The 27,159-nt window shown below is 38.5% G+C and overlaps 1 protein-coding gene across 2 annotated transcripts in view; it reads left to right on the forward strand.

The window, feature by feature from the left end:
• Nucleotides 1–27,159, forward strand: part of gabrb4 (gamma-aminobutyric acid type A receptor subunit beta4) — a 50,259-nt gene that overhangs the window by 14,936 nt on the left and 8,164 nt on the right. For both annotated transcript variants that reach the window (XM_005749573.2, XM_005749574.1), the window contains 3 exons: nucleotides 15,560–15,627; nucleotides 17,800–18,020; nucleotides 26,027–26,109. In XM_005749573.2, the coding sequence (XP_005749630.1) occupies nucleotides 15,560–15,627; nucleotides 17,800–18,020; nucleotides 26,027–26,109 (372 nt within the window). The remainder of the gene's footprint in view (nucleotides 1–15,559; nucleotides 15,628–17,799; nucleotides 18,021–26,026; nucleotides 26,110–27,159) is intronic.

A 27,159-nucleotide genomic window follows, 5' to 3' on the forward strand; every position in this document is an offset into this window, starting at 1 on the left:
ATATATATGTACTCTTAAGCACTCTTAAGCATATTTTATATACTCTTGAAGTGGTATTTTGCATATACCATAGTTTATGAGGCTGTTTCACAATATTCAGCTTTTTTCAGTGGATCTTGATTAGGTCAGCGTTTACATTGTCTTTCTGTCGTTCCTATACTGAACATGGGAAATAATTTAGATTATCAGCACAAAAACAGTTCAGTGATGCTTTACTAAGCTACTCTCCTACCTTACTTTGTCCTTGTCTGGTGTAATAAACAGTGATAGTGGCTTAGTGTGTCTTAAATGGTATTTTGTTGGTAGTGCAGCAGGGAGAAAATGAATTTCAGTGAGCATACTGTAGATGTGCATAAGCAGGATGACAAAGAAATGAGCCTGCAAAGAGAGCCTGTAAATGTCTAACAGAAGGTGCTGTGCAGGGGTAATTTATGAAGTGTTGTCTCGGTGTAGACAGCCCTGCAGATTTTAGAAATACATGTGACTAGTGGAAATTGCAAGTGGTGATCTCTTCTGTTATTTTTTTTTCTCTCCACGACTTTAAAGGTTCACATGGTTCACGGGATGGAGAATTTTTCTGTAACAGATGGATTAATTAAAGTTCAACCGTGTACCTTTTAGGGAGAAAGGACAATAAAGGACACCCTGTCCGGGGACTGGAATGTCACAGCAGCTCCATTGGGAATAAATCTGAAACCATTACAGAGGTGACTAAATCTCTGGGGAATTCTCTGCGGTCGTGGGGCATTTTATGTTTTATGGTGGTTATGAGCATTAAAAAAACAAAAATGAAGTAAAACAAAACCAAATAAAAGTAGCACAAAAAGAATTTGGTGTTGAAAACCAATATGTGATTTTTAGTTTAAAATACAGTATTGTGTTACAGACACAAACATCAAATGCCATCAATGCAATTTTTTTTTTAGTACATTTAATTGATATTATTAGTTTAAGGCTTTTAACCTTGGTCCCTATGACAGTGTCAGAATGCACCATCTGTGAGCAGCTGTTTTAAAGGTGTGTCAAAGTCGGGCTGCTAACAGTGAAAAAAATAGTCTAACACTGCTGTGCGTTCGATTATTTACTGTGTCACAATAAAGGGAAAATTGTTCCAGTCTGTAAATAGAGCAGCATTTCTCACATTTATACTATAATTATATGCAGAACAGAATGTGCTAGTTGGATAATAATAATAATTTAAATATTTTTCATGTGCTCCTACTGTACATTGGAATTGTCTTGGAGCAAGAACATCAGTCAGCTATAGAGCTGCTGCTGCTGCTGCTGCTTGATGCTACCATTAACAGTTCTGAGGTGGTACGTATTATTTATCATTACACATGAAACGACATGAAGACATATTTTTAACAACAATAAAAAGGATCCGCAATTTGACTAAGAAATGAAATACATCACATTCAGATTACATGATACAATGTTTCTTTGTCGTTTTGTTATTAAGTTACCAAAAGTTTAAACAGCTAAAAATATAAGAAATAAAGGCTAATTTTTTTGAGTGTTCAAATTTCCAACAAGTGTTGCTTCTGTGAATGAAAAGAAAACCCCAAATCGATTCTATTTTGTATTTAAAGTGTCAACGGTGTTCCATAGACATGTACCAAAACACTGTAAGAGGATAAAACTTTCTATATTTATTGGAGACTTCCGACTGCAGGAAGTCATATTGCTTCCACAGTCGATAACAATGCTGCGTTCTTGTTTTCTCCACAACATGTATTTTGTCTTGCATCCTACCATAAAGTCATTTTGACACAAGACTTTAATGGTTTCAAATAAAAGAGGATCACGGTAGAATTTTGCAGTTTAATGATCTCAACCATTAAAAAACATCAATGGCTTTCAGGACCACTCGTCAGAGCGAATCAGACTCTCTACCTGTGCGGCAGTTTGTGACAGCAACTGTAATTGCCGGATCCCGAGCTATAGGCGGTCCGGCCTGTGGACATGTCATCAAAGAACGGTCACCTGCCATATCTCTCTGCCATATGCAGCTCGGGTTTTGCTGATCTCATTTCCCATTGACCTCAAATGAGTCCCAGTTGCAGCTTGATCTTGTGTGTAATGGATAAGTGGTAAATGTAGCCATGAAACAGCACATCGGTCTAGCGAGAGTGGTGAGTAGAATGGACACCTAATTGACTGCATATAAAAGGCGGGACATGTAAGTAAGAGCAGCAGCTGCAGCGCTTTATATTCAGCTTGTAAGATGCTGTAGCGTAATGTAAGTGTAATTGATATGAGGCTATCCCGTGTGTCCTTTGAGATGATAGACTAAATGCTGCTCACATACGTGTGCGGCTCTTTACAGAAAGCACTCCCAACATTATTACTTTACCTTCTGAGAACACGACCACTGATTGATGCCCGCAGGACGTCGGATGAAACCTGCAGTTTGGCGGACGCAGATATTAAATAATATGTGGTAGCAGGTAGATCTATCAAGGTTAGCAGGCAACACTCGGGACAATCTCTTAGTCTGTGTGCTGCGACATGTCAAATGTTGGGGTGTTTTGCATATGGGCTGATGGCAGAGGCCATTGTAATTCAGTCTCAAAGTAATGCCTATTCAGCGCAAAACATAAGTGTGTTGTCAGAATCCCAGGATGGATGTTGGGGCATGTGCAAGTGAAATCTATCCTGATGAAGAGAGAATGCCCAGTGATTTATTACAGAGGGAACGCAGGAAAAAATGCTCAAGCTGGGCACTTTTTCCTTTTCCCTTCGCTTAGATTTTCTATTTGAATTAAATGAGGTGTGTATGTAGGCAGGCAGAGGGGGGGCAGGGGTGGTGAGAGATAGCATGCAGGAGAAAGGACATACTTCATCTTCCCATTCAAAGTGTTGTTTTCAGCAACTTTGAAATGAAGGAGAAAAATGCTGATAGAATTGCACCAGAATGTATCGCAGTGGACTGCAAAGTACAAAAACCCTAGGTCAGGCGTTGGTGAGGCATCCTGCATGCAGGGCATTTTTCCTCTTTTTTTTTTAAATTCCTCTTAAGGTCCCCAGTGACTCACTTCTTGAACCTGCAGTGATTGATGGGAGGTGTGTCCTTGACAAGGCCATGATAGGGTGGCCAAGGGCAAGATACAGCTATCAAATTGTTTCATATACATAAACAAGGATTAAAAAAAGCCATTTACGGCATCTGGAGAGAGATGCTTTCACCCTTACTACTAGGAAACATGCTTAAAAGCCCATCTCATTTCTGAACTCAAACAGCTGGCCACAAAAAAAAAAGGTTTCCACATAAAAATATTTTGTGCATAGTGTAGGGCTAGAGGAAAACGCAAGATGGAAGCGTGGCTCAACCTCTGTGAAACAGTGTTTACACCTCTTAAAGCATCAATAAGAACAATGCAATAAAATTCAAATTATTTATATTGAATTCAGTGACCATTTGAGAGTAGACCAGTGTTGTAGCTCTGAAAGGGAAATTTTTTCGTGTTATAATTATTATCAGTTCTGCACTGAAGCGTCGCAATTCAGTACCTGGAGGTTTTTACTGCTGTTATAACAAGTGCAGAACATAGCTTGGCATTGTCTTCCTGAAACAAGCAAAGTCTCCCCTGAAGGAAATCTACTTCAGCACTTATGAGACCTTCACAGATATGCACGTTACACATGCCACGCACAGTAATGAACATCACGCCATTACCGATGCTGGCTTTTGACCGTGTGCTAATAATAATCTAGACAGAGAATTTCACTGTTAGCCTGACAAATGTGGCTTCCAGAAATATTTTACTTTTTATTTAGTCAGAGTACCCAACATGGTGGCACAGCTAGCATCACTGTAAATATGCTAGAGACCGACAGCGATAACAGAAAAAGATGATTCTCTAATTTTGTTTCATGTTGCATACACCATAATTGTGATCAGTGCTGGGATCGTTACTTTAGTTTCTTAAAAGTATTGTATTATGTTACTTAATCTGTTATACTACTCATTACATTACATTACTTACCAAAGAAGACCTGCTGAAGATCAGTGTGTGTTCTTTGCTAACATTGCGTTAGCATGCTATATGTGCAGATGCTTCCAAATACAGAGCCAAAGTAGTGCTGGCAGCACGATGCAGTTGTTTATGTCCTGGATGCAATTTGTAGTTTAGCGGACTACCTCACGTTTGTCCTTTTGTTCAATAAATATAAAAGCAATGTCCATACCGCTCCACCATTTTCCTTCTCCCGGCACATGACCTGAAATCAGCTGACTGCAGCACAAGTGAGCAGGAATAAGAAAAGTTTTGTTGGATGTTTTTTTTTTTCTTTCTATCCACCCAGCATTAAGATAACTGAAGAATTAATGCAAGTGATGAGATAATTGTAGCTGTAATGTAATCACTGAATTTATTATATTGCTGCGTTCCTGAAAAATATGATGTCATTACAGTAACGTGTTACTTTGCAACACTGATCGTGATAATACGTTCTCAGGGTGTCCGATACAGATAATTACCTTAATGCTGTTTTGTATGAACTGTTCTGGCATCTGTATGCATAATGGTGATGTCAGTGGTGATGCTTTCATTTTCAACATTTAATATTATGACAATTCAGGGCTCTCTTGTTAATTGTAAATAGAAACAGGAACTGACACTGTAGGTATACTTTACCAGGTCTTGTTAAGTCTACAATTTAGAAATAACTTGAATAGGTTTTCTTGTGTCAAACTCCATTCTCCTGTTTTGTGAAGCTATAGGTATGTCAAAAGATATGCATGTATAAACTGAAAGATCTGAACTGTAGTTGTGTTTTTAGTTTTTGATTTTCTGTGTGATCACAAATAAATGGAAGACATTTGGACAAATGTATCCATCCTCCTGCACGGTCACATGTCTCTGCAGTTCAAGTGTACAGTAGATGTATGTGTCAACTGGCTGATGAGTTAAACTTACTGAAGTTTTCCTCTAGTGGCACAACACAACTTCTCTATTTCTCTTCCTGCCCTTCTTTCTTCCTCGGAGTCTTTGAACACACAGCAGCACTCGCTGTTACTCTTCCTTTTGATTCCACTTTTTTCATCTGATCTAACACGACTTTAGTTTGTTTTCCTTCTTTACATTTATGCAGCTTGTTTTTGTTTTTCACATACTATTTTTTCTCCCCCTTGTTTTTGAGTATGTCATTTAGAGTCTGTTATCCAGCTCTGTTGACTTTTGTTTGTCGTGTTGCAGGACCTTTTTTTATTCCTCGCTTTTGTTCGAGGTGAGATGTTTCTTTTTTTTATCTCACCTGCGCAATGTGACTTTCTCTGTTCCTGTGGTCTAGCAGCATTTCATGTGAAAATAAATGAACTGTAAACTCTAGATGGCAATTCAGCTAAAATGAAGAAGTAGTGAGATTCCTGCACACATGCCTCACACACATCTCGCTAATGTCTTGTACTGTTCACCCTTTGATGACCTTGGTTGTCTTCACTCCTGATGGGTTTTTCTTGTTTGTTATATTTGGTACATTGTAATTTAGTGGCTTGGACAGAACAGCAGAAAGAACACGAGGAACACTAAGAGTTTCTTTACTAATAAAGAACTAATTCATGTATCGTACTCTCTTGAGACATATTAGTCTTGATTGGTGAGGAGGATCTACACATAATTACCACAGATTAATGTAATTACACAGACATTTAAAGCGGGACTTACCAATGCGTGCACGATGATGCTGATGCCATTGGATATCGTGGCATCAGTTAAAAGAGACAAAAACAGATGCCCTTTTGTAAAGAAAACATCCTGTATTTAGCAGCACACATATCTTATGACTTTACTTAAGCCAATTTTTCAAAATGTTCAGTTCACAGTCAGAAGGGAACATGAAAATAATGGCATTGATTAAAACTGTCAATGTGCGACTGAATAAATTAGGCCTACGAGTAAATAAATAATAAGCTGGACCACAGAGAACTGATGAATGAATTATACCCTTTTTTAGCCAATAGTTTGCTAACAGCTTCAGGGGGAAATCCTGCAATGGAAACACTTTGTCCTCAAGTACCCATACATTGGCATATTTCCTTTGTATCACAGAAGACAAACCTTCCACAGTCTGCAAGTTGTTCCTTTTTTAAATTTCTTCAAAACAGATTGGTGACTTACCCTTTTTCTGTGCGTACAACAATCTCAGATCTAGCTCTGTTCATCTTTGGAGAGCACAAAGCGTCATATTTGAAATTTCATCTCGAATAAATACGCTTTATTTTCATTTGGCTGTGTTCAGTAGATATACTGTAGGTTAAATCTGTTTAAACGAAATATTTGGTTGATTGAGTTATCCTCGTGATTAACTGTCTGCTATTTTAGTGTCTCTCAACAACTGCACTTGCTTCTAAAAAAAAGAAGTCAAACCTTTCAATTCACTCTTCATCCCCTCAGACTACTTTAATAATGTTCCTTGTGGGATTATAATGTAGGAGTTGGAAATTTCATTTGTAATATGTGCAGTGTTTCGTAAGTAGGAAGCGTCTTCTGTTTCCAGCTTTTTAGTGCAGTATCTAAGTAGGTTTCATATATCAGGCCTGAGGTTTGTGACAGGATAGGACGATAAGATGAGGCCACCTTTACTTATCCTCTGTCTCTCTGACTTACTGTGATGTACTGCCTCTGCTCTCCTGTTTCACCTCATCATTTTCTTTTGTCTACTCTTCTGTCCTTTTTCAGGCCCCTTTGGTTTAATGATTTCGCCTTATTTACTGGCTCAGGGTCTTCGGTTGTGGCGGCGCTTGCAGTTTTGCACTTGGTTGCTTTCCTTGGACAGTGCAGAATGCAACATTGGTATCAAATAACTAATTTTGTCTGTGTTTTAATGAGAACTAAATGTTACAAACACGTGTGAAGAATGAATGATTAAGACGGGACAGAAGAACGGGTTGCAATCATGGGATACGCACAGGACGCAAATATTAAACAAACTTGACATTACATTAATTTCACTTATTTTGAAATTCTAAAAATTAAAAATAGGAAAATAACCTGATTAAATGCTCAGTACTTGACATATTTGACCCTATCGATGAGACCTCAGGGAAAACATTAAGCTGCGCTGGGTTCTGAAAGAGTGATCCAGTTTCCTTCCACAGACCTGATATATGCACAGCAACTGGAAACTCTAAATTGTCTGTAGGTGTGACTGTGTTCATCCGTCTATGTTTGTTAGCCCTGCAAGAGACTTGTGTCCTGCCCACTGCATGCTGGGGTACAGACTCCGGGTCTTTGCTACCCTGAAGCTTGTAGAAAGCAGAAGAAAAATACTAATAATTAAAAGTAATAAAAACCTAGCGTTCTGCACAGACCTAAACTGGCTGCACACGTTACGACTGAAACTGCAGTTTATCATGTTTTTGTTTTTTTTTAGACGTGTGTCTAAAAATGTCAAAAGATGACTTCTTCACTTATATAGCTTTGTGAGGATATTTAAGTTCTTGAGGGTTTAGGGTGAATACGTTCAGTCAGCAGTTACAGTAGCTCCCTGTGGTGACCTAAATAACTTCATTCATAAAGACACTGATACATGCGGGGAAACGTGAAAGTACAGAACTGCCTCCCTCTCAATGTATGCGTTTCCTAAAGCAAACATCACCGCCTCGTTTCAGTTTTAGCTATATATTGTTCACATGTGCTCGTGATGATTACTTGATCTGATGCATTTGTTTCTTTCCAAGCTGATCCTACTTTTAGCAGCCACAAAATTACAGTAAATCTAATGTATATGATGTGTTCATTTGGAGTTCATAAGGGTCTTAGATTATAATTTTTTAAAAAAGACACGTTGTTCCTTCCTCAGTGTTCGGGATGAATGTAACATGAAAGCCGGTGCACTAGCGGAATAGACCTGCTGTATAATTAGGCTGCTGAAATATTGGATTTTAAGATGTCATGTTGTTTTGTAATCTTCTGCTGATGCATATCAGAGACACCCTTTGGCTTCTTGAGCAAAGGTAGCGTTTCTATTATTTATTGCACTTTCCGCTGTTGTTTTCGGTTGATCTCTATCATGAAGCAGCTAACTGAGGCCGCTGTAGTGAAAGCATTTTGTAGGACACATTGTTGTGTTGTCTTGAAAAAAAAGGTTTCCATTGAATAAAACTAAAACATAAAGAGAAAAAAACAAATGAAAAAACAAAAACAAATACAGATTCAGCTGGATAAATCATCACGCTTCTCTTGCAACGCTGAAGGGAAAATGCTGCACAGTTGCTATGGAACCCTCTGTTGCTAGGCAATGGGTTTATTATCAGAGTTTTATTTTTTTATATAAGAGGCGGTGTTTTCTTTGGCATCTCGCAAATTTGTTTTCAGAAGGCTTTTTTCGACTGACAGGTTATGAGGAATAATGCTTTCTTTAATTAAGATCCAAGTTATTCTGTTTTGTTTATTTTCTGTGTAGATGATCAAATGCAAATGTCCAAACACAATATAACTTATGAAGTATTTCATCAGAAACCATTGCTGCAAGAGAATGTCAAACATTTATGCAATATTAAACCACATATTTAGCAGTTAGCTTTCTTAAGGAGGATTCTATATCGAGTTCACCTTATGCTGGTCCTGTGTTGAATGTGCTATTGATCCTCTCTTTCTTTCTTTCTTTGTAATTTATCTGGCTTAATTTATGAAAACATCCAAATTATAAGCGCAAATATGGAGGGAATATTATCATGATGCCCTCTTGTGGCTGCACCCAGACATCAGACTGATTAAGGTTTACATTATTAGACATGTTTTTAATATATAAAAAAATACAATCGTAGTAAAGACCCAATTTAGGGAAGCCTGACTCTCTTTTTCTTTCCTGCCTGACCTGTCACGCTCTTACATGTACTATGCATAGAAACTGACATGAATCAAAGAAGCACTATTTTGACTTCTGATTATGATAAACATCTGTAATAGCAACTGCAACTGTACTTTGTGGCTGATTATGTTACATTATGCTAACACATTAAAGGAAATGCACATATTGCACATATATGTGTTAAACACATAATAAAAGTAGTAATTCTGTGTTTGAAGCATAGCATAGAAGCGGAGCTTTGGATGTTATTAACACTTCATAATGGAAGCAGTTCGTGATTTTTGCTAGTCATCAAATAGCCAGCCTAATAACATTTGAGGGACCATATATAGTCTAGAGTGTCCAAAAAAACCCCCAAAAAACCAAAAAAAACCAAACAAAGGCATTTTTTAAACCTGCTCTATTTTCTTTATAATAAATAACAACTTTTCAGATATTAGTCAGGTTAGGATTATCAGCTAAGATTAGAAAAAAACATGATTAGCAGTCAAAAGATTAGTTACAAAGACATGTTTGCCCTGCCCTCAGTTGAAATCAGGATATGCCACTCCCCAGCAATGAACGTACTTTGTTTTGATTTGAACTGCCATTGCCATGGAAAACATTAAGTGGGGCAGCTCCACTGCCCTCTACATCGGTTGCCCTGAGGCAAAATAAGGCTGTTAGACTGCAAGCTAAATGTGGCAACACATTGTTGGACTTCAGAGGACAGCATACATAATAGATGAAAAGCAAAGGAGGGGACGCAAGGGCTCAAAAAGAAAAACAATTGTCATCAAGGAATGAAATCAGATTGGCTTATTTTCTGTTTATGAACCATTCAGGAAATCTACTGGACACCACTCCATGCTAATGAGCCATGACAATAATGACTTCAGCTACTGGCAAGAAAAGAAACACATTTATATCTTATTCGTTTAAAGCAGTAGTTCTCAAAATGTGGGATGGGACCCACTGTTGGGGTCCCATCACAGTCACTGCAGGACCAAGGGGGGAAATATGGAGTGAATGAGATCACTGACTGATTTGTATTTTAAAAAACAAAGATGAGTTTACTGATCCTTTGCCTTTTATTGACCTTTATTTTAATAAAATTCAACCTGATGAAAATTGTGCAAGTTTCTCTTTGGTGCCTTTCAGTAAATGTGACCAGCATAAGCTTCTCCATCCTTTAAGACAGCGCTACTGGTCTTTTCATCCATTATTTTAACTAAATAGTCAGTGTCCTTCTGGGGAAAAAAAGACAACAACATACGGAGGTCAGCCTTGAGAGTTTGAGAGTTCCTTTCAAACCCGATGTCATGACTGATGAGTCTGACTGAATTCCAGGACAGGACGCTACTTGACCAAACAATAATGATTTGTCATCATTGCCACAATCTATAGTATATTTATGGTCTGTTTCAATCTAAAAGGCAGCATCATTTGCAAAATTACCATTCGAGTACATTAACTACAATTTAAAACTAGCAAACGAGATTAGAAATCCTTCAGGTTTCCTGGGGGGTCACACATGAAGGTGGAATTAGGATTCTTTCTCATAGACTGCCCCCTGCTGGCCGCTACAAAAAATGTAGGTTTAAAGCACATTTGTATCATATTCACTTTTCAGGCCCAGAGGCAGTTGCCATCTTTTATTTACATGCTATGGGCATTAAGAAGACTTCAGTCTAGTCACCTCTGCTGATACTGTGAAAGCTTGGGGAAATATTATACATTACATCTTAATGTCCACCTAAAAAAAAAACACACTAAATTGTGTTGTGATGTTAGAGTACAAATTCACCCAAATCAAATGAAGAGCAAATAAAATAAGAAAAACATAGTATTATGTTTATAATCATGATGCCCTGCTACAGAGAACCCATTTTAAACACTTACATTTAAAATGATTAATGTGATTAATTGATTCTTTACCACCAACAATGCTCGCCTTTACAGTCGACCCATGTAGCACACACGCACAGGAAAATCTTCATGCTGTTAGAGCATGTGGTCATTACACTGCCATGCGAGTGGACATCAAAAAACCCCACAGGGTGACTTTAATTTAGTAAAATTTCAGTAAATCTGTTCTGTTCCCTGAGTGATGTCCCTGTGCCCAGTTTCACGAGGAACCACATGAGGAGAAACCAGTAGGCGACTAAAGATCAACTCATATTGTTTTTGCCTCTTTTCCATTTTAATGCACCACATCTATGCCCAGACCATCATCAGACATGTGCTACAAGCTGTTCCTACTGCGATGCTGGCCAGCAACCCGTCAGCGAGCCAGAGCAGGCTGACACATTCAGAGGCTTCTTGAAAAACTTAGTGTTACACGCTAGTTCGCTAATTCTTCGCACACAATATGGCTTGCCTTGGGACATTATGATCTCTTCCTCTTATTCGCACCCTTCTTCTTCCACAGATCCCAACCTTTGATAAATTATTAAAAAGACAGACTAAGAGATGGTTGGAAACATTTTCAGCGGAGAACAAGAAAGTATGTGGTGGCTACTGTTGGGGGTTTTTTTGTTTTTGTTTTTTTTTATGAAAATCAACGTCTAATGGTGTTTGTTTTCGTTCCAACTTGTGAAGTGCAAGTGCAGGCAACAGTTTTATTTCAAGAAAGCTGTGGTGGTGAAGTGAGTGACTCTGCTCCTCTAAAGCAGGGTCAACATATGCAGAGGGAGACAGGGAGGGAGGGTGGGAGAGAGAGAGGTGAGATTTGGTGCTTTCTGTTTTCATCTAGCGAACGAATGTACTTTGGCATCTCTGGGGAAAACAGTTGCTGGTTGCTTTCACAAAGTGTGATGGAAAATGGCCCTATACCCCCTTCCATCATCCATTTTTTTAAGGAAAAGATGGGTCAGGAAAGATGACAGAGCTTTAGGGTATTTAGAGTAGTGGGACGAGTCAAAGAAGAAGAATTTGCAGAGTATAGGAGAGAACGTGTGCGGGTCTTTCAGTCAGATCCCCAGAATAGTAGCAGATTCATTCATGTTATCACATTTTATCATAAAATATCATAGAATGTTTGTATTGTTGCTGTTTTTTGATCGTCTGATTCTGTTGTGTTTTACAGCGGACATCTGATATGCCTTTTAATTCTCTAAAGCCATAGATTGTTGCAGTGAGGCTTCGGGGGTTATTTCATGACCCTCAAGATTGCACCGATCAGGCATAGTATTATGAGCACTGACAGGTGAAGTGAATAACACTGATTATCTCTTCATCGTGACACCTGTTAGTGGGTGGGATATATTAGGGAGCAAGTGAACATTTTGTCCTCAAAGTTCATGTGTTAGAAGCAGGAAAAATAGGCTAGAGTAAGGTTTTGATAGGTAGACGACTGGGTCAGAGCTTCTCCAGAACTGCAACTCTTGTGGGATGTTTCTGGTCTGTAGTGGTCAGTATCTATCAAAAGTGATAATACTCTCCTGGGAAACCTTGCTGTCCTGCCATCTATGTGGATGTTACTTTGACACGTACCACTTACCTAAGCATTGCTGCAGACCATGTGCACCCTTTGATGGAAATGGTACTCCCTGATGGCCATGGTCACTGTCAGCAGGATAATGCGCCCTGCCACGAAGCAAAAAGTGTTCAGGAATGGTTTGAGAAGCAAAACAATGAGTCTAAGGTGTTGACTTCACCTCCAAATCCCCCAGATCTCAATCCAATTGAGTATCTTTAGGATGTGTTGTACAAACAAGTCCGAAGGCTCCACCTCTCAACTTACAGGACTTGAAGGGTCTGTTGCTAACATCTTGGTATCAGAAACTACTTTACACCTACAGGGGTCCAGTACAGGGTCCATGGGTCTGGGCTGTTTTAGCAGCAAAAGAGAGACCAACACAATATGAGGCAGGTGGTCATAATGTTATGCCTGATGTGTAGTACGCAAATGGTAACACAGTTCTAATCCCATTAACTAATTTGCCAATCCAAATATTGTGACCACTTAACATATGTGCTAATATTTCATACATGACAAAGCTGCCACAGGTTTTGTTTTTAAATTTAACAATGTTTTACCCACACATGTGTGTCAGTACAGTTACACCTATAGGTTGCAGATGATAGTTTAAGCAGAATGATGCACTGAAATGTGTAACATAAGTGTCGTTAAGGAGGAATGAGGTGCAAAATGATTTATTGGGTATGATCTTGATATAGACAAAGACTCAACATTTGGAGCTGGGTCAGTTCCTTGCAGAGTGCCCTGCAAGAGGCTGTCTGAACCTTCCCAAGCATGCAAACTATCACTCGTTAAATCATTTGTTTTAGCCACATTCAACAACCGTCTTGGCTTCCTGGTCACGTCAGTGAGCACTCTGTTCTGAATTGCTTGGAGATCTCGGATCCCGCTGTATTTTTTTTAAAAAGTTGTTCCAGAGTGCTGGAGTACAATTAAATGTTCTAATGTGGTACACAATTAAATATTTAATAAAGGAAGTGGATGTTGCACCAGTATGAAAAGAGAAACACAGACAATCTGTCAGTGCCAATTGCAGTGTTATTTAGTATAATTGATGAAGTTTGTCAAAACACAAACAGTTTAAATAAGTCGATTAGTCATCAAAGCTAATTCTAGCAGAAATGTTTATTTCATTCACCTTTCTGCTGAAACAAAATGTTCCTAGTCATTATGTTGGTCAGAGTTGGTCATGAATTAGACTGCACAGTTCGTTCCATGCTCTAAGCTACAGAGGCAAGACATAAAGTTTATGGATCGATGTTTGTATCACAGAAACACACACTATAGTTATTGAGAGCAGACTGACAGGCTAGATTGAACTCTATTTTTAGCCATAATCAGAAGCATAGTCATGGGGACTCTTTATGCATCTAGACTCTGTATGGTGAGATTATTTGGGCAGATCTGGGTTATGTTAGTGATTTTTATACACTTAAAATCCTTATGGCCTCTGAACTGTGCAAGTTTCCAACCTTTAACATCACCACAGCTCTCGTCATCTAAAGCAGCTGTCAACTTTTTTTTTTCTTATTAATATATTTTTTTATATATATTTTTTATTTCAGAGTGTTATATTTTTAGAGGATCCAGAGGTGAAGTCTTAGATCTGTTTTGGGCAAAGAATCTGTCTATGTGAACTTGTGCAGTATAACCATCAGCTATATGTCACTCTCTGACTCTGTGAATCACAATAGGCTATAACAATATACATATTCATAAAATGTGTTAATTATATTGTGTTATTACAAAAAAGTAATTATTGGTGGTGCTTTCTACTTGATACTTCTGTTCCAATGAAACTCCAAAAATATTTTTCACTTTCAGTACCTATTACCAGCAGCTAATGCTGAGGAATCTCACTGTGCAGTTAAAACTGTGCAGGAAATGATGGCCTAGTAAACTTTTATTTAAAAAAGAGAAAATTCGAAGAAACAATCAGCATAACAAACCAGTCATTGCTTGTGATAAAAAAAAGTTATCATGCCGTCCTTATTCCTTTCTATTTTCTAATTAATGTGTGCCACCAGTCCCTGAAAAATGATATACTGTAGATGCAGTATATCCATGCATATGATATACAGTAGTATATCACATGCAGTTCACACAGCAGCAGTGCACTAATAACGTAGCTATCGCATTGATTCATTTTAGTAAAAAGCTATAAGTCTGATGTCTTTCGGGTATGTATGATGATATATTAGATTGTACACACTGCAGCAGAGTTGCTTTTTTTCTTCTCGTAGTTATGATTCCTATGCAAATGCCACTTCCACTATAAAACTGTGGCACATCATCTGAATTCCCTGATTCAGCTTTGCCACATGAACCAATCACTGATCTGCTATTGCTGTTTCTGTTTTCCGTGTCAGCAAATTATATTTTGTGGCTCCATCAACCAAAATAAAGGTGACTTAGTTTGAAGAACAGGGAATGGGAAGGCTGTATTTTGCACCAATAAAACACTGAGAACTAATGGTAACAGATCTGTTCCCCCAGTTAAGGCCAATGCAAGGCATTAAGAAAAGAACAAGCAAGCGCTTATTGCATTGCAAAAAATGTATCTACATTTTTTAGTGTTACAGTGTGCCTTCCTGTATTTGAGGCAATGTCTCATGCGTATTCATGACTGTATACAGCACAGTCACATGGTGTCACTGGCTGTTGGTTACAGCGACTGTGGTTTTATGTGCACTGTGAATGCATACACCTCGTAAACCTAAAGTTGTGTGACCACTGAAATGGGTATGTGGTTATTGCATTTGTAAGAGAGTCAGCATGCATATCTGTCACATGCACTATAATCATGTAAATGAGGCGTGGTTCACTCTTTTCGTTCTTTTACATAAACTGCTAGTATAGAAACGTGTATGTACGAGAGCATTTTCTCCGTGTGGTTTCAGAGGCTTCTGAAAGGGGCTCATCTTTACGCTGGGCTTTGCATCCACCCACTGGCAACTGCACATATTAAGCACTAACCTTTATATTTGTGCTCAGTGTGATTTTTTTTTGTCTTTTTGGGGATGGGGGTATTTGAGCTGTTGAACAAGGGTACAGTGCATTTTCGGTAAAAAAAAAAAAAAAGGCTGTTTTCATATGCAAAAACATAACACAGTGTCGATTTTTGCATCAGTCAGTACACAAAATCTGATGTGGCTGGGTGGATGCTGCTGAATTTATCAAGCAGTTTAATGTTAGAGCATCGCTTCAAAATATGTGTGTTTAAGAAGAAAAGAAAAAATAAAAGCGCTTTGGTGACACCAAGTTTTCCTTTCTCCTCAGGTCCTCCAGTCGTCGTAGGAATGAGCATCAACATAGCAAGTATAGACTCCATCTCAGAAGTAAACATGGTAAGTTCAGATCTCATTGTTTTAAGGAGGGCTTCACACTAGGAACTCCCAACCTTGCAAGAAGAGACTAGATTCATGCTAAACCATGCAAATATTAAATATCAGATACCAAAATTCCCCAAAAATATATCTCAAACACTCGCTATGAAAAATATCTGAATATTTCTGTGTTGACTGTCACATCTATTTTTATTTATAGCCTGCAGCACATTTAAATAATAAAAGATGATCCAAAGTGCTTTAGAGACAAGCACATTTAAATTCCAGGTCTTCAAAGTTAGTGTTTTTTGAAGACTTGAAAATACATGAAAAGCTTAAAGGTGTGTTTTGGTGTGCTCACTAATTACTGTGGTATCCGATCACAGTGATTTAGTGGTCAAATTGCAAATTAATGATCATTCTAATCAGTATTGGCAATATTATCCCTGCATTTACTTTGCATGGGATCACTACCAAGTAAATAACTATCACACAGCACTTGCAAATACCAAGGCAAATACTTGCTTACAGAATCAGCAAAGGCAGGATTGCTCAAAGGCTTTCCAGCTACAAACACTACTAACTGTGTTTTGTACAGTTCAGTTGGACTGAACGGCCACACAGTCCACGTGTGATGGTGGACAACCGCTTCTGCTTGTTACTGAATGAGACACTGAGATTTGACTGCAGGTTCTTTTTTCTTTCCTTTTTTTCATCATTACTCCTCACACTAGTTTGCAGGTAATATACAACATGTTCGTTTGCTCTGACAAAGACTGTCAGAGAGGCAGGCTGGAGTACTGGATAAGGCAATATGGCTGATGTCTGAAAAATGACATCATCCTGTCTCTTAGCGTTCTTTTTCTTTCACTCAGCATGATATAGCCGCCCACATAGTGTGGCAGCTTTTTAAAAATTATGATTATTGTTATTATTTTCTGCTGTATGGCTTTTTTTGGCTTCTGGAGTGATGGAATAATTTTCCAAAAATTCTAAGTTTATTTGTGATTTGACATACATCTAACAATCCCCTAAAGTTGATTCTGTTCATCTGGACGTAGCGTTTTGTAGGAGAAATATTTCATCACTCATCCAAGTGACTTCTTCAGACTCAGCTGACTGCAGGTTTCCCCAATCTTATAAACAGTACATTTGCATAATGATTGAAACCAGCCCACTGAAGGAACAACGGGCTGGGAGGTCAGAGGTCAGGTTAATTACGCAAATTCTCATGACCATTGATCAACAACCACTAACCAAAACCCACTGATCAATGGCCATGAGTACCATTCACAGAGAGTTGGGGAATGGCTGCAATCACAGCATCAACTTTTGGAGATTTACTTTCCTGGATGATTGAGAATGCATCAAGACATCTAACAATCAGTCACTCAGACTGATTATTAAAAATTCACGGTCTTAATGAAACAAAAACATAAAATGTCAGTGTTTTCAGCCAGTCGATGCATTTGCAGGTTTTTGAGTAGCAGAAAATTTCATTGGGTTGTGTTTTTTAAAATGACGTTAGAGTGCTTTTCCTTGAATTTGCATCTAAAATTGCTGATTATTAATGAGAAATGTCACTGAAAGGGGTGATTGAGTTGTTTATCAGTAGTTTGGTTCAGTTCTCATTACGAGCCCCGTGGCCATTCATTTGTACACGGGTGAGGCGTTTTCTGAAAAAATATTATGTCATTAATAATAAATCAGAAAGGAAGGATACCAGATCTCTTAATAGGCATCATGCTCAAATGCAGAGTGTGGGTAAACTTGTTATTTAACTCTAATAATCTGAGATGCATCGAAAGCCGCCGTTTTTTGTTTTTTTTTGCACTTTGTAGGTTTTACATTAAGCGCCTGTACTCGTGTTTTTCTCAGCACTATTAACAGCACAGCCCTTTGGCTACAGGGGATACATTAGCTGCAAGACGATATTTCTCCACTTCACTGCATTTCTCCTCCTAATCCTTCTCTCTCACGCTTTTCCTTAACACAATCAGAAACATTAGATGTTTTTTCCTGATCTGAGATTCACTTAAGCATCTTCTAGTTTCTTCTGCACTTAACTTTTGAGCAGCAGTTAATCTAAAACAACTGTCTACTTTTCCCCTTGAGTACAGTTGAGTACTTTTTTGTTTCTTTGTTTGTTTTTTGCCTGTGGTTTATGTTGGTTTTTCCTTTACTTCTTCCCAGGACTATACCATCACAATGTATTTCCAGCAGAGCTGGCGAGATAAACGGTTGGCCTATGGTGAGCTGAACCTAAACCTAACTCTGGACAACCGTGTAGCAGACCAGCTTTGGCTCCCTGACACCTACTTCCTTAATGACAAGAAGTCCTTTCTTCATGGTGTGACAGTAAAAAACCGTATGATCCGACTGCACCCTGATGGCACCGTCTTATATGGATTAAGGTAAGAGCAGTAAAAACGCTACGCACTACATGGGTTGCTGGTTAATTTTAATGTGGCTTATCAGGCAAGCATCGGTGCTGTGGATACATTGTGCCACACTCTTCTGTCTTTCTTTTTCTCTGTTTACCGTCCAACTGTTGTTTTATTTGCTTTCACATCATAATAGCAATGCTGTGACACTAAGAGTGCAGTTAATTTTTAGGTTGATGACTATTGGTTGCTGCGACCGTGTGAAATGAACTTTTAAGTAGACCAGGTCTACAACAACCCGCAAACAGTCTCTGTCTGCAGAGCAACTTTGGTATGTCAGGCTGGGAAAACATGGCAATAGGACAGAGTCAGTGTACTATCAGTTTGCTATCATGTCCTATTGAATGGGGTCAAGATGGCAATTACATGTAATCTGTTTGTGATAATATCCAGTTAATAAAGTAATCCAGCCCAAACCAATTCCTCCAAAAACAGTGACATAGGTGTTCCAGGACTTCAACTTAACTACAAAATGACACAGGTACTCACCAGCCTTGCTGTTGAACAGCAATATAACCAAACTACAACCAGTTGAGTTGATCCCCCTGTTGGAAAGTGGCCTGTCACAGGCGTGCCCTTATCAGTGAATACTGACTCAAATAGATAGCAATGCGTTTGGAAGTTAGTTAGTTATTTTGTCTGCAATCTGTCTGAGACTGACTGTTTAAGTCAGAATTGCTTGCCTTCCACCAGGCAACCTCTGCAGTCACCTTGCTGTTGCCACAGCTATTCACAGTTGGGCACCAAATCAGAAAAAAAAAAATCAATCCAATCAACTTGCAACCACCAATCTTTTACAAGGAGGTTGCTATCCTGTCTTTGCTGTAGCATGACTGAGCCATTTAATGTTAATACAGATGAGACTGCGTAATTATTATTTATCATTTTTATCATTACCAAAGTTTGTTACACAGCTGAACTTAGAGGCAGATTGGCTCTTGCAGTCTCAACAGGTCAAGTGAGAAGGAACTGGACACTATGAAATGTCCCAGTGTGAGTGTGGCTATGTGCAGCTCCATTTTCCTCAGCAACTGATTAGAAATCTTTCCAGGATGTTTCTCTGCCCACAGCCTGGAAGGAAACTGGACAGAGTTCTTGTTGCCTTTTACATTTTACTTTTATACTAGAAGAAGTCTAAGCCCCAGAAAATATAATGTGAGCACAGAAAAACATTCCACGTGTGCCAGTAAAGGACCCGTCTCACTGTGACCATAAACAGCATTAGCCGTAAAATAAATAGTACAGCAGAATCATAAGTATTTCGATATTGCTAAAACTTTTGCAAACTGCTGAACATCCATACATACAGCTCTTACGATCACCTGAACAACTGTTGCTGTGCTGCCGGCCATTTCCTTCATCAAGTGGTATATTTTACTAACCTTAAACCACATTTAAGCTGGAAAAACAAGATCACCTCTGCTAGCCCGTATCATCTGGTCCTTTGGCAGGATGAAATATGACAGATTTATTTTTGGTAACAACAAACAGACTTTCAAGTTTTATTTTTAAAGTTAATGGTCTGCAAAGTTATAAGCTTGACCTGAAACAATCACAATGTTTTGGAAGCAGTGACGAATACATTAAAGCAAAGGTTCATTGACTCAGAAAGGCAAAAAAAAAAGGTTTAAAATGCTCACCACCTCAATGTCCCAGATCACTGTGACGAACCAGACAATTCAGTCAACAGCAAATGCGCACAGAGGGACCCATCTAAAAATCCCCTGGGCACTGCTTAAAGTAAGGTTTATGGAACTCACAATGGATTGCTGCTTTTCTTAACACAAGTTATTAAAATAAAGTAGTGTGACAGAGGCAAAGAAGCTGGGAAGGCGTTTTGTTCGCCGAATAAAGGAAAATGTCAGCGACAGGGTTTACATCATATGAAGTAATGAATTATTAATGCAATAATCAGCATTCAGAAATGCCAAATTACCAAATTGGTGCTGACACAAAAGGAGATGTGACTGCAAAAGTATTTCTTTTTCTTCTTATGACTCGTCACAGGGCTATTATCACTTCAACAGAAATGCATCCTCACTGATGCAGAGGTGGCAAACAAATATCTGTGAGACGGTTTCATCTGGATCTACTGTGACAATTCCACACAGGCATGCCAAGCTAATTTTAGCTTCTGACCAGACAAGTACAATCTGTACTTGTGTTTCTGTTCTCCAAGTCAGGAATAGGATGAATATATTATTTTAACAAAACAAAAAAAAAAAGAGTTGCTGTTTGATGGGGAACGTTATATATCCAACATTGTTTACATACATCCAGCTGATAATCACATTGGGAACGACTAATGGGGGACTTGGAGAGTACATCCTTTATGAAGGCTAGTACACTATTTTGGTATTTTAAGGAAGGGAACTTGAAAAAAAGTATTTAAAATTGTTCCATGCAGGTACTAATTAAGCAAACAGAAAAATAGCACGGACAAAATAGCATATACCAAGTGAAATCTCTGACTTTACCCCATTAAATATTTAGCTTTGTTAGTTTTTGAATGTGTGTGGAATAAAATAACAACTTTGTGCAGCGGCCAATTTAAGCAGGTGGAGACTTGTGCCAAAATGGTACCAAATTACACTGCGCCACCTGATCTGAATAAACATTCCCAGCTGCTCCACTCAGCGCGGCTCAACACATGCCGGTTCCTCTGCGCCCGCAGAAAAAGGCACAAGGGTAGCAAAAATGGACCAGAGCCAGAAGAAAATTGCATTACACCTGCATTTGCACCTCGGCTGGCTTTTTATTCCGCATGCACGAAATGGAAAGCGAAGTCCGTTCCAGGGGATTTTAACGTCAGCTAATTCTTCAACAGCTCGTCCTGAGACGTACTACAGTTTGGTGTTGTCTGCTGTAAGCTGTATAGTAGATGGTCTCAGATTTGATTTTTGTCAGCAGTGTGTAATTAGAAAAAAGTGCATAATCGTACATGCAGTGGTGATTCCAGGGCCTTTATAAGCTTCCCATGAGCGTGTAATGAAATTGCTTTCTTGATTTGTTCATCTTTTGCCCAGAGGTTGTGAGGACAACCAGAACAGACAATGCACAATAAATGTTTGTAGTCTGAGTTCAAGCCAATTGATTGTTGTGACTCTCAAATCAGAGTGCCTGAGGTTTTCGGTGTCTTTAAATGGATTTTACCGTATTGCAGCCCCTCCCCGTTTGAGTCTATCCCCCACGTCCTGCTACTGAGCACGACGTGGGGGATAGACACAAACTGTGGACAATCACATTAAACACGCTACTGCACCTTGTCCTGTTCTCTACCCACTCACTGTGAAATGTGCTAGCACTGGTGTTTTTTTTGTGTTTGTTTTTTTTTAAATGTGCTTTGTTTCGTACAACTTACTGTGATTCTAATCTAACTTGCGTTCTTCGACTACTTCTATTTTTATAATCATTTTGGGTAAAAGCTTAAAAGTGTCTCTGCTTCACAACGGCACCGTCATTTTTTACCCACTGATGTGGCTTTGAGTGTTGAATGGTGAATGATTCTTTGTACCAGCAGCCTTTGTTCTTCCAGATTACCAGTCAGATTGCACCAACTTTTTTTTTAAATCAATTTTTCTCATGATCAAACACACACGAAAAAGATATTTTAAAAGATGCTATATTCAGACCTATAACTCAAAGACTACTCTGTTCTGCGCTACAACTTAATTTACTTTAATAAAGTAAACGGTAATAATTATCCTTAGTTCTAAATTTTTCGTATTGTAAGACATAGATTGCAATGGAGAGTTGTGGATGCAGCAATGATCAATGCTCCAAGAATGGTTCGGATCACAAACCAGTTCTTCTGATGTGACAGTCTAACTAGGCTTGTGCATAATTTCAAAGTACTTGTGTCTCTTTTTTCTCGTACAGCAATAAATTTCAGTGGGATAAAAGGCACTTTTTGCCGCGTTACTTTTATTCATAGATTTAATTAACATTTTTTTAGGGTAATACTTTAACAGGATTATGCACTGTTCAAGTAATAGTCCATACAGTTTAGCTTTGAACCCTTTAAAGCAGTTTTAACACTTCAGTTTCTAGTATATATATTTTTAATTTCAGCTATTGCTTGAGGATCAAGTTAGGTACCCATACATGCACACAGAACAGTTTTGAACTTAATATTTTGAGTTCAACACTTACTTGAAATGCTTGTGACACATGAATTATTAGTGCTGTGCTTGCCCACAAGAATCCAGAGATGAAGGAATTGTATGAATGCAAATACAAAAAAAAAAAAAGCAAACAATGAAATTCCATCATTGCAACATTTTGGTTCTTTAAGCTCTTTGTTTTCGGTTGTACCAGGTAATTCTACAGATAGATTTGAACCTTGTGCTTTATTACGTATAACAAACCGCAAAAGATGCATGGGAACATCAGGGTGTTGCACGCAAAGTCACTTCCAACATCACTAAAAGAAGATGTATTCAGTAAAAAACTGTTGAGCAGGTTTTTCTAACTTGCCAATGGGTTCAGAGGCTGAATCATCACCAGCAAACCAACGAGCCAATATGAGCATTGAGGGCTTTGTTGAGCTAAGCTCTCGCCAGATTGTGTTCTCTCTCTTCCCGTTTCTGTAAATCTGCTCTCTCATGTTGCTCTGTTTATTAAGCCAAGCATTGTGATACTACAGTGATCTTCTTTGGTAAGCAAACTACCACACAGAGATGGATACAGGAGTAGACTGAGTAGGCGTCACAACTTTTGCTCAGATATCTGAAAGCCTACCAGTCTGTAGTGCCGAGCCTCTGGGATCCACCTCCAGATTGCTTTTAGTAGTGGTGTTATGTTGGCATAATTCTTTGAAATGAGTGGAATGAACCTTTTATTTATTTATTTTTTATATTACTGGCTGCATACTAGTCAGCCCTTTTGTTCATGAATCATTTTTGCAATGCAGTGACTTAAAAGAAGCTGCAAAGTTCCATCAAAACAGAATTTTGACCACAAAGGTTTCTTTAGGCGTTAGATGCCAATTCCAATGGCCGGCCCATTGAGATGGCTCCCTTCCCCATACCTCACTTTCGTCTTTTACCTCCAAAGACAACTAAATTGCATTGCATATAAACTTAAAATCCAGAGCGTAGAGAGTGCTGAGTGTCAGACTGCAGTGCATGCACAGGTCTGAGGCTGCTGACCATCTCTTGTGGGACTGGAAGTTGCTGACCTACATCTGCTGACATTTCCAAATCCCAGCCCCTCGCTGTGAGCCATCCAAGCTCGTGCCTACTCAATGATGATTCTCTCCTGACTTGTTAACTGTCACATATAAAGTCAATTTCATTTCTTGTGGGCTTCTCTTCTTTTTTTGCCGAGGGGTAAAGAATTCATTTCTGTCCATTACTCTGAGCTGCTGTTTCTGCAGCTGCCTGGATTCCACTGCTCCGCTGTGCTGCTGTATCAGGGGTATTGTCTTTTAAGAATAGTAACAGTATCTTGACAGGATTTGTCTTCCTGTTTATGATCAAAAAGGACCCATTGTATTAGTTTTCTCTAGAGGGGGGGTGGCTCTCTTTTTTGGATGTTTTGTTAATGTGTTAATGTTTGCTGTGCAATCATTAAAAAAAAGAGAGAGTTATGATTTTAACCTTATTTATTTTAATTAATAATTTTAACTGCAGTAAAGGAAAATGTTAAATTGATCATTTAATCAATGTAAAAAAACAACACAGTGTTTGATGGGATTGCATAAAACTGCAGATATCTGCACTTCATGATGAATAATCTATAGGCAAGAGACAAGATTATTGATAATGGAAACTGGCTGCTTTCTGTTTGTACGAGGCTATTAGCTCAAATTCTGTTGACTCCTTGAGTTTTCAGTGCAATTTCAGCACCAAGACCAAACCTGGCTAGTATGTAGACTATCTATAACAGAAGCCCCAAATGATTTGAAATGATCTCTGATAATTTATCTTTCTTTTTTGTCTCCATGTTCTTTCTGCGGTCTGAACTGCAAAGGACTCAACTTTTAATATGATGATGCCTTTTTTTAAAAACCAATCTCATAGGCAAGTAGTAGTAGTAGACTGTAGTGATCACAGGTAAAGGTATGTAGAGAGGTGGTCTGGGTGGATGGACAGGTTTGCTAAACACAAGAGGAAACATTCAAATGTAACCCAGGAGACCTCTGTTTGTTTCCAACTGGTAGCCAATGTTTCTTTTAACTGTGAATGTTCTACTTTTTCCTTGTCTTTATTATTGTAATCATGATATCGAAGGACTGCTGCACTATCCACTTTCAGCTGTTTATTTTATCTATGAACTTCAATCCCAATTGTATGTTTGCATAAATCTAGTTTACTCCAAACCCTGGTCTTTCTCTAACATGGTGTTCATGGTGCTCATATTACAAATGCAGGGAGAAACCGACTAAATGGACTCATATAGCAATTCTAAACTGTAATTATTGTTGACTTTGACTTTTTTCAACTTTTGGTCTCGAATCACGATTGCCAAGGGACCTTTTCTGTTAATGTAATTAGGCATGATGTTATCTTGTCACAGTGTGTAACAATAGTGGCCTTGCTATACCCTCTCAGCAGAAGATCGCTGTGAGACAACAGGGAGGTGCGGTACAGTAGAGCAGAACAGCATGCAGATTGAACAGCTTACTGCTTGTGCAGCAGAATGCAGCACAATGTCATTGTGAATAATAAACACATACGTGTCGCACACTTTGTTTATGTACATGTATAATTTTCTTTACCCTTCATGGTGCCTTTTGCCATCATGGCTTTAGTAGCCACACATGCTGGGGTGTAAATATAGCCAAATCAGCTTCAGCAGAACATATTTTGTTTTCCAATTACCTGCCAGCAGAACTGTGTTCACGCCACCATGACCAATTTACAGACTCTGTGTTCAAGCAATATATTTCCAGCACAAAGAGCTTATTATCTAATGTATTTCTAATTCTAGTTATGGTAGATGGTTGTGTATATTTTCTTGCTATATTAGTATAAAACCATGGACTCTGGCAGCATCTGTGGCTTATATGATTCAGTGTATCCCGAAAGTATTGCATCCTCTAAAAGCTGAAACTTTGTGAGGTGCTATCATGCTCTCACATGAATGTGCTGCTTGCTTCTGTCACAAGGCGATGACCTGAAAGTTAATTTACTGTAAATATATTTTACTTGCACAGGGCAGCAGTAAGCAAATGAGAACTGGTGTGATGAACACATACCAGCTGGTATAAACCGCAGAAATGTAATAACTAAAATCTGCTGCACCGGTGAATATCTCAAAGACCCCCACATGTGTAATTTGTAGCCAAAGCTGCTTTCCCGTGCGCCTTGATTTATTGGCATTAAGCTACTATGCATACATTTTTCTAAAGCTACCTGGCAGAAATGCATATCTCAGAGCAAGCAATAAATAACATAAATCGACAAAATCCTATGCAGGCTCTGAGCAGTTAGTGATCCACATAAAACGAAATAACGTCACCAGACCTCAAAAATCACAAATGTATAAATCACACTGAAGTCTCACATTTTCCCCTTTATAGAAAAGAACCTACAAAGCTATGTATGTTCAGACCCATAGGGACAGATAGAGTATTGACAAACTGTCATCAAATCAATGACCTGCAGAATAATTACTCTTAAAGGGAATTTTGATTATGGAATCGTCATACTAATGGTTCATTATTATGTACAACATGACAAATGATGACCTCTATATTAAAGGAGAAATATAAAAATGTCAAGAAAAGGAAGAATTTGAAAAAAGAAAATCTACTTCCTGCAGATCTCCTGACCATGAGCTTCACATGTGCCGTAAAAAGGTTAATGCAAGTTTTGGATTCATGCAGGATTAGAACTTGAAACTTCCAGGTAAAGGACCACTCCTTGCCCCACTGCACTATGTCTCCCATGTTGTTGGACTTTTTACTACTCCCCTCATCAGGTCTCATCTGTACCAGGTCTTCATGTCTCTATTCTGTCTTTGTCTCACAGGATAACCACTACTGCTGCTTGCATGATGGACTTAAGGAGGTACCCTCTTGATGAACAGAACTGCACCCTGGAAATTGAAAGCTGTGAGTAATGCAAAAGACCCTTCAAAAAAAAAAAACATACCTACAGCCACAAGTATAAATTTTTGTTCTCAGTCAAACTGTGCAATGCTCAGAGAAATAGCAAAAAACCCAAGAGCTACTTCTCAGACCCTACAGGCCTTAGTTAGCATGTTAAATGTTAAAGTTCATGACACTACAATTAGAAAAAGTATGCAAGAATGCACTGCATTTGGAAAAATCCAAAAAACCATATCAGCACAAACATGTAGGCACGGTGGTGGAAGGGTGATGATTTGGGCTTGTTTTGGAGACATGACCAGGACCTTTTCTGTATATCAAATGATTGTACAATCAAATGTGAGGCCCTCTGTCTAACAGCTAAACCTTGTCCGGAACTGGACCATGTAGCAGGACAATGATCTCAAGCAGGATGGATGAAAAAGAATCAGTGTTGCAGCCTCAATTAACTAAAGCAACTTTTAAGGAGAGTGGCCCAAACTGTGAGGAAGAGAAGCTGAGAATAATTATTTAAAAGCAGTATGGTTTGTCTGGGAGCTTAACTCTATTTTATATCAGAATTTTTGTCATATTTTTACTCCCCAGGCCTGATAATAATTTTCCTTCATAAACTGATGCATAAAAGATTCAAGAGTTTCGCATAATGCAGACGGCCCCCAGTATGCTCCACCCTAATGTTCAACCATGACTTTTTTGCTAGCTAATCACTACAATACAGGTAATCTATATTGAATTAGGTGCAAATACAGAAAGTTTTATTTTGGTTTATTTTGTAGAAAGATATTTGTCATCTTTGCACATGTATGGCAATTGTCTGATGTTTAACCCTCGGCGTATATGACTTCATGACTGCTTTCAGAAAAAGAAAAAGTTGCAGTGCTTGATGATGTGCATTGATTACTCACCTCCAAAAGAGACAGTAATCAATCTAAAAGGGTTTTTAGGGTGCATAGATCAGCAAAGAACGCAGAGGAGAGAAACGAATATGACCGTAAATGACTGCAAAACTGAGCTGAAATGAAATACACGCACAAAAATTAGATAACTTCTTTG

This window comes from Pundamilia nyererei, unplaced genomic scaffold (genome assembly GCF_000239375.1).
Source record: "Pundamilia nyererei isolate P.nyererei 1_Seehausen unplaced genomic scaffold, PunNye1.0 scaffold00249, whole genome shotgun sequence".
Taxonomy (NCBI): domain Eukaryota; kingdom Metazoa; phylum Chordata; class Actinopteri; order Cichliformes; family Cichlidae; genus Pundamilia; species Pundamilia nyererei.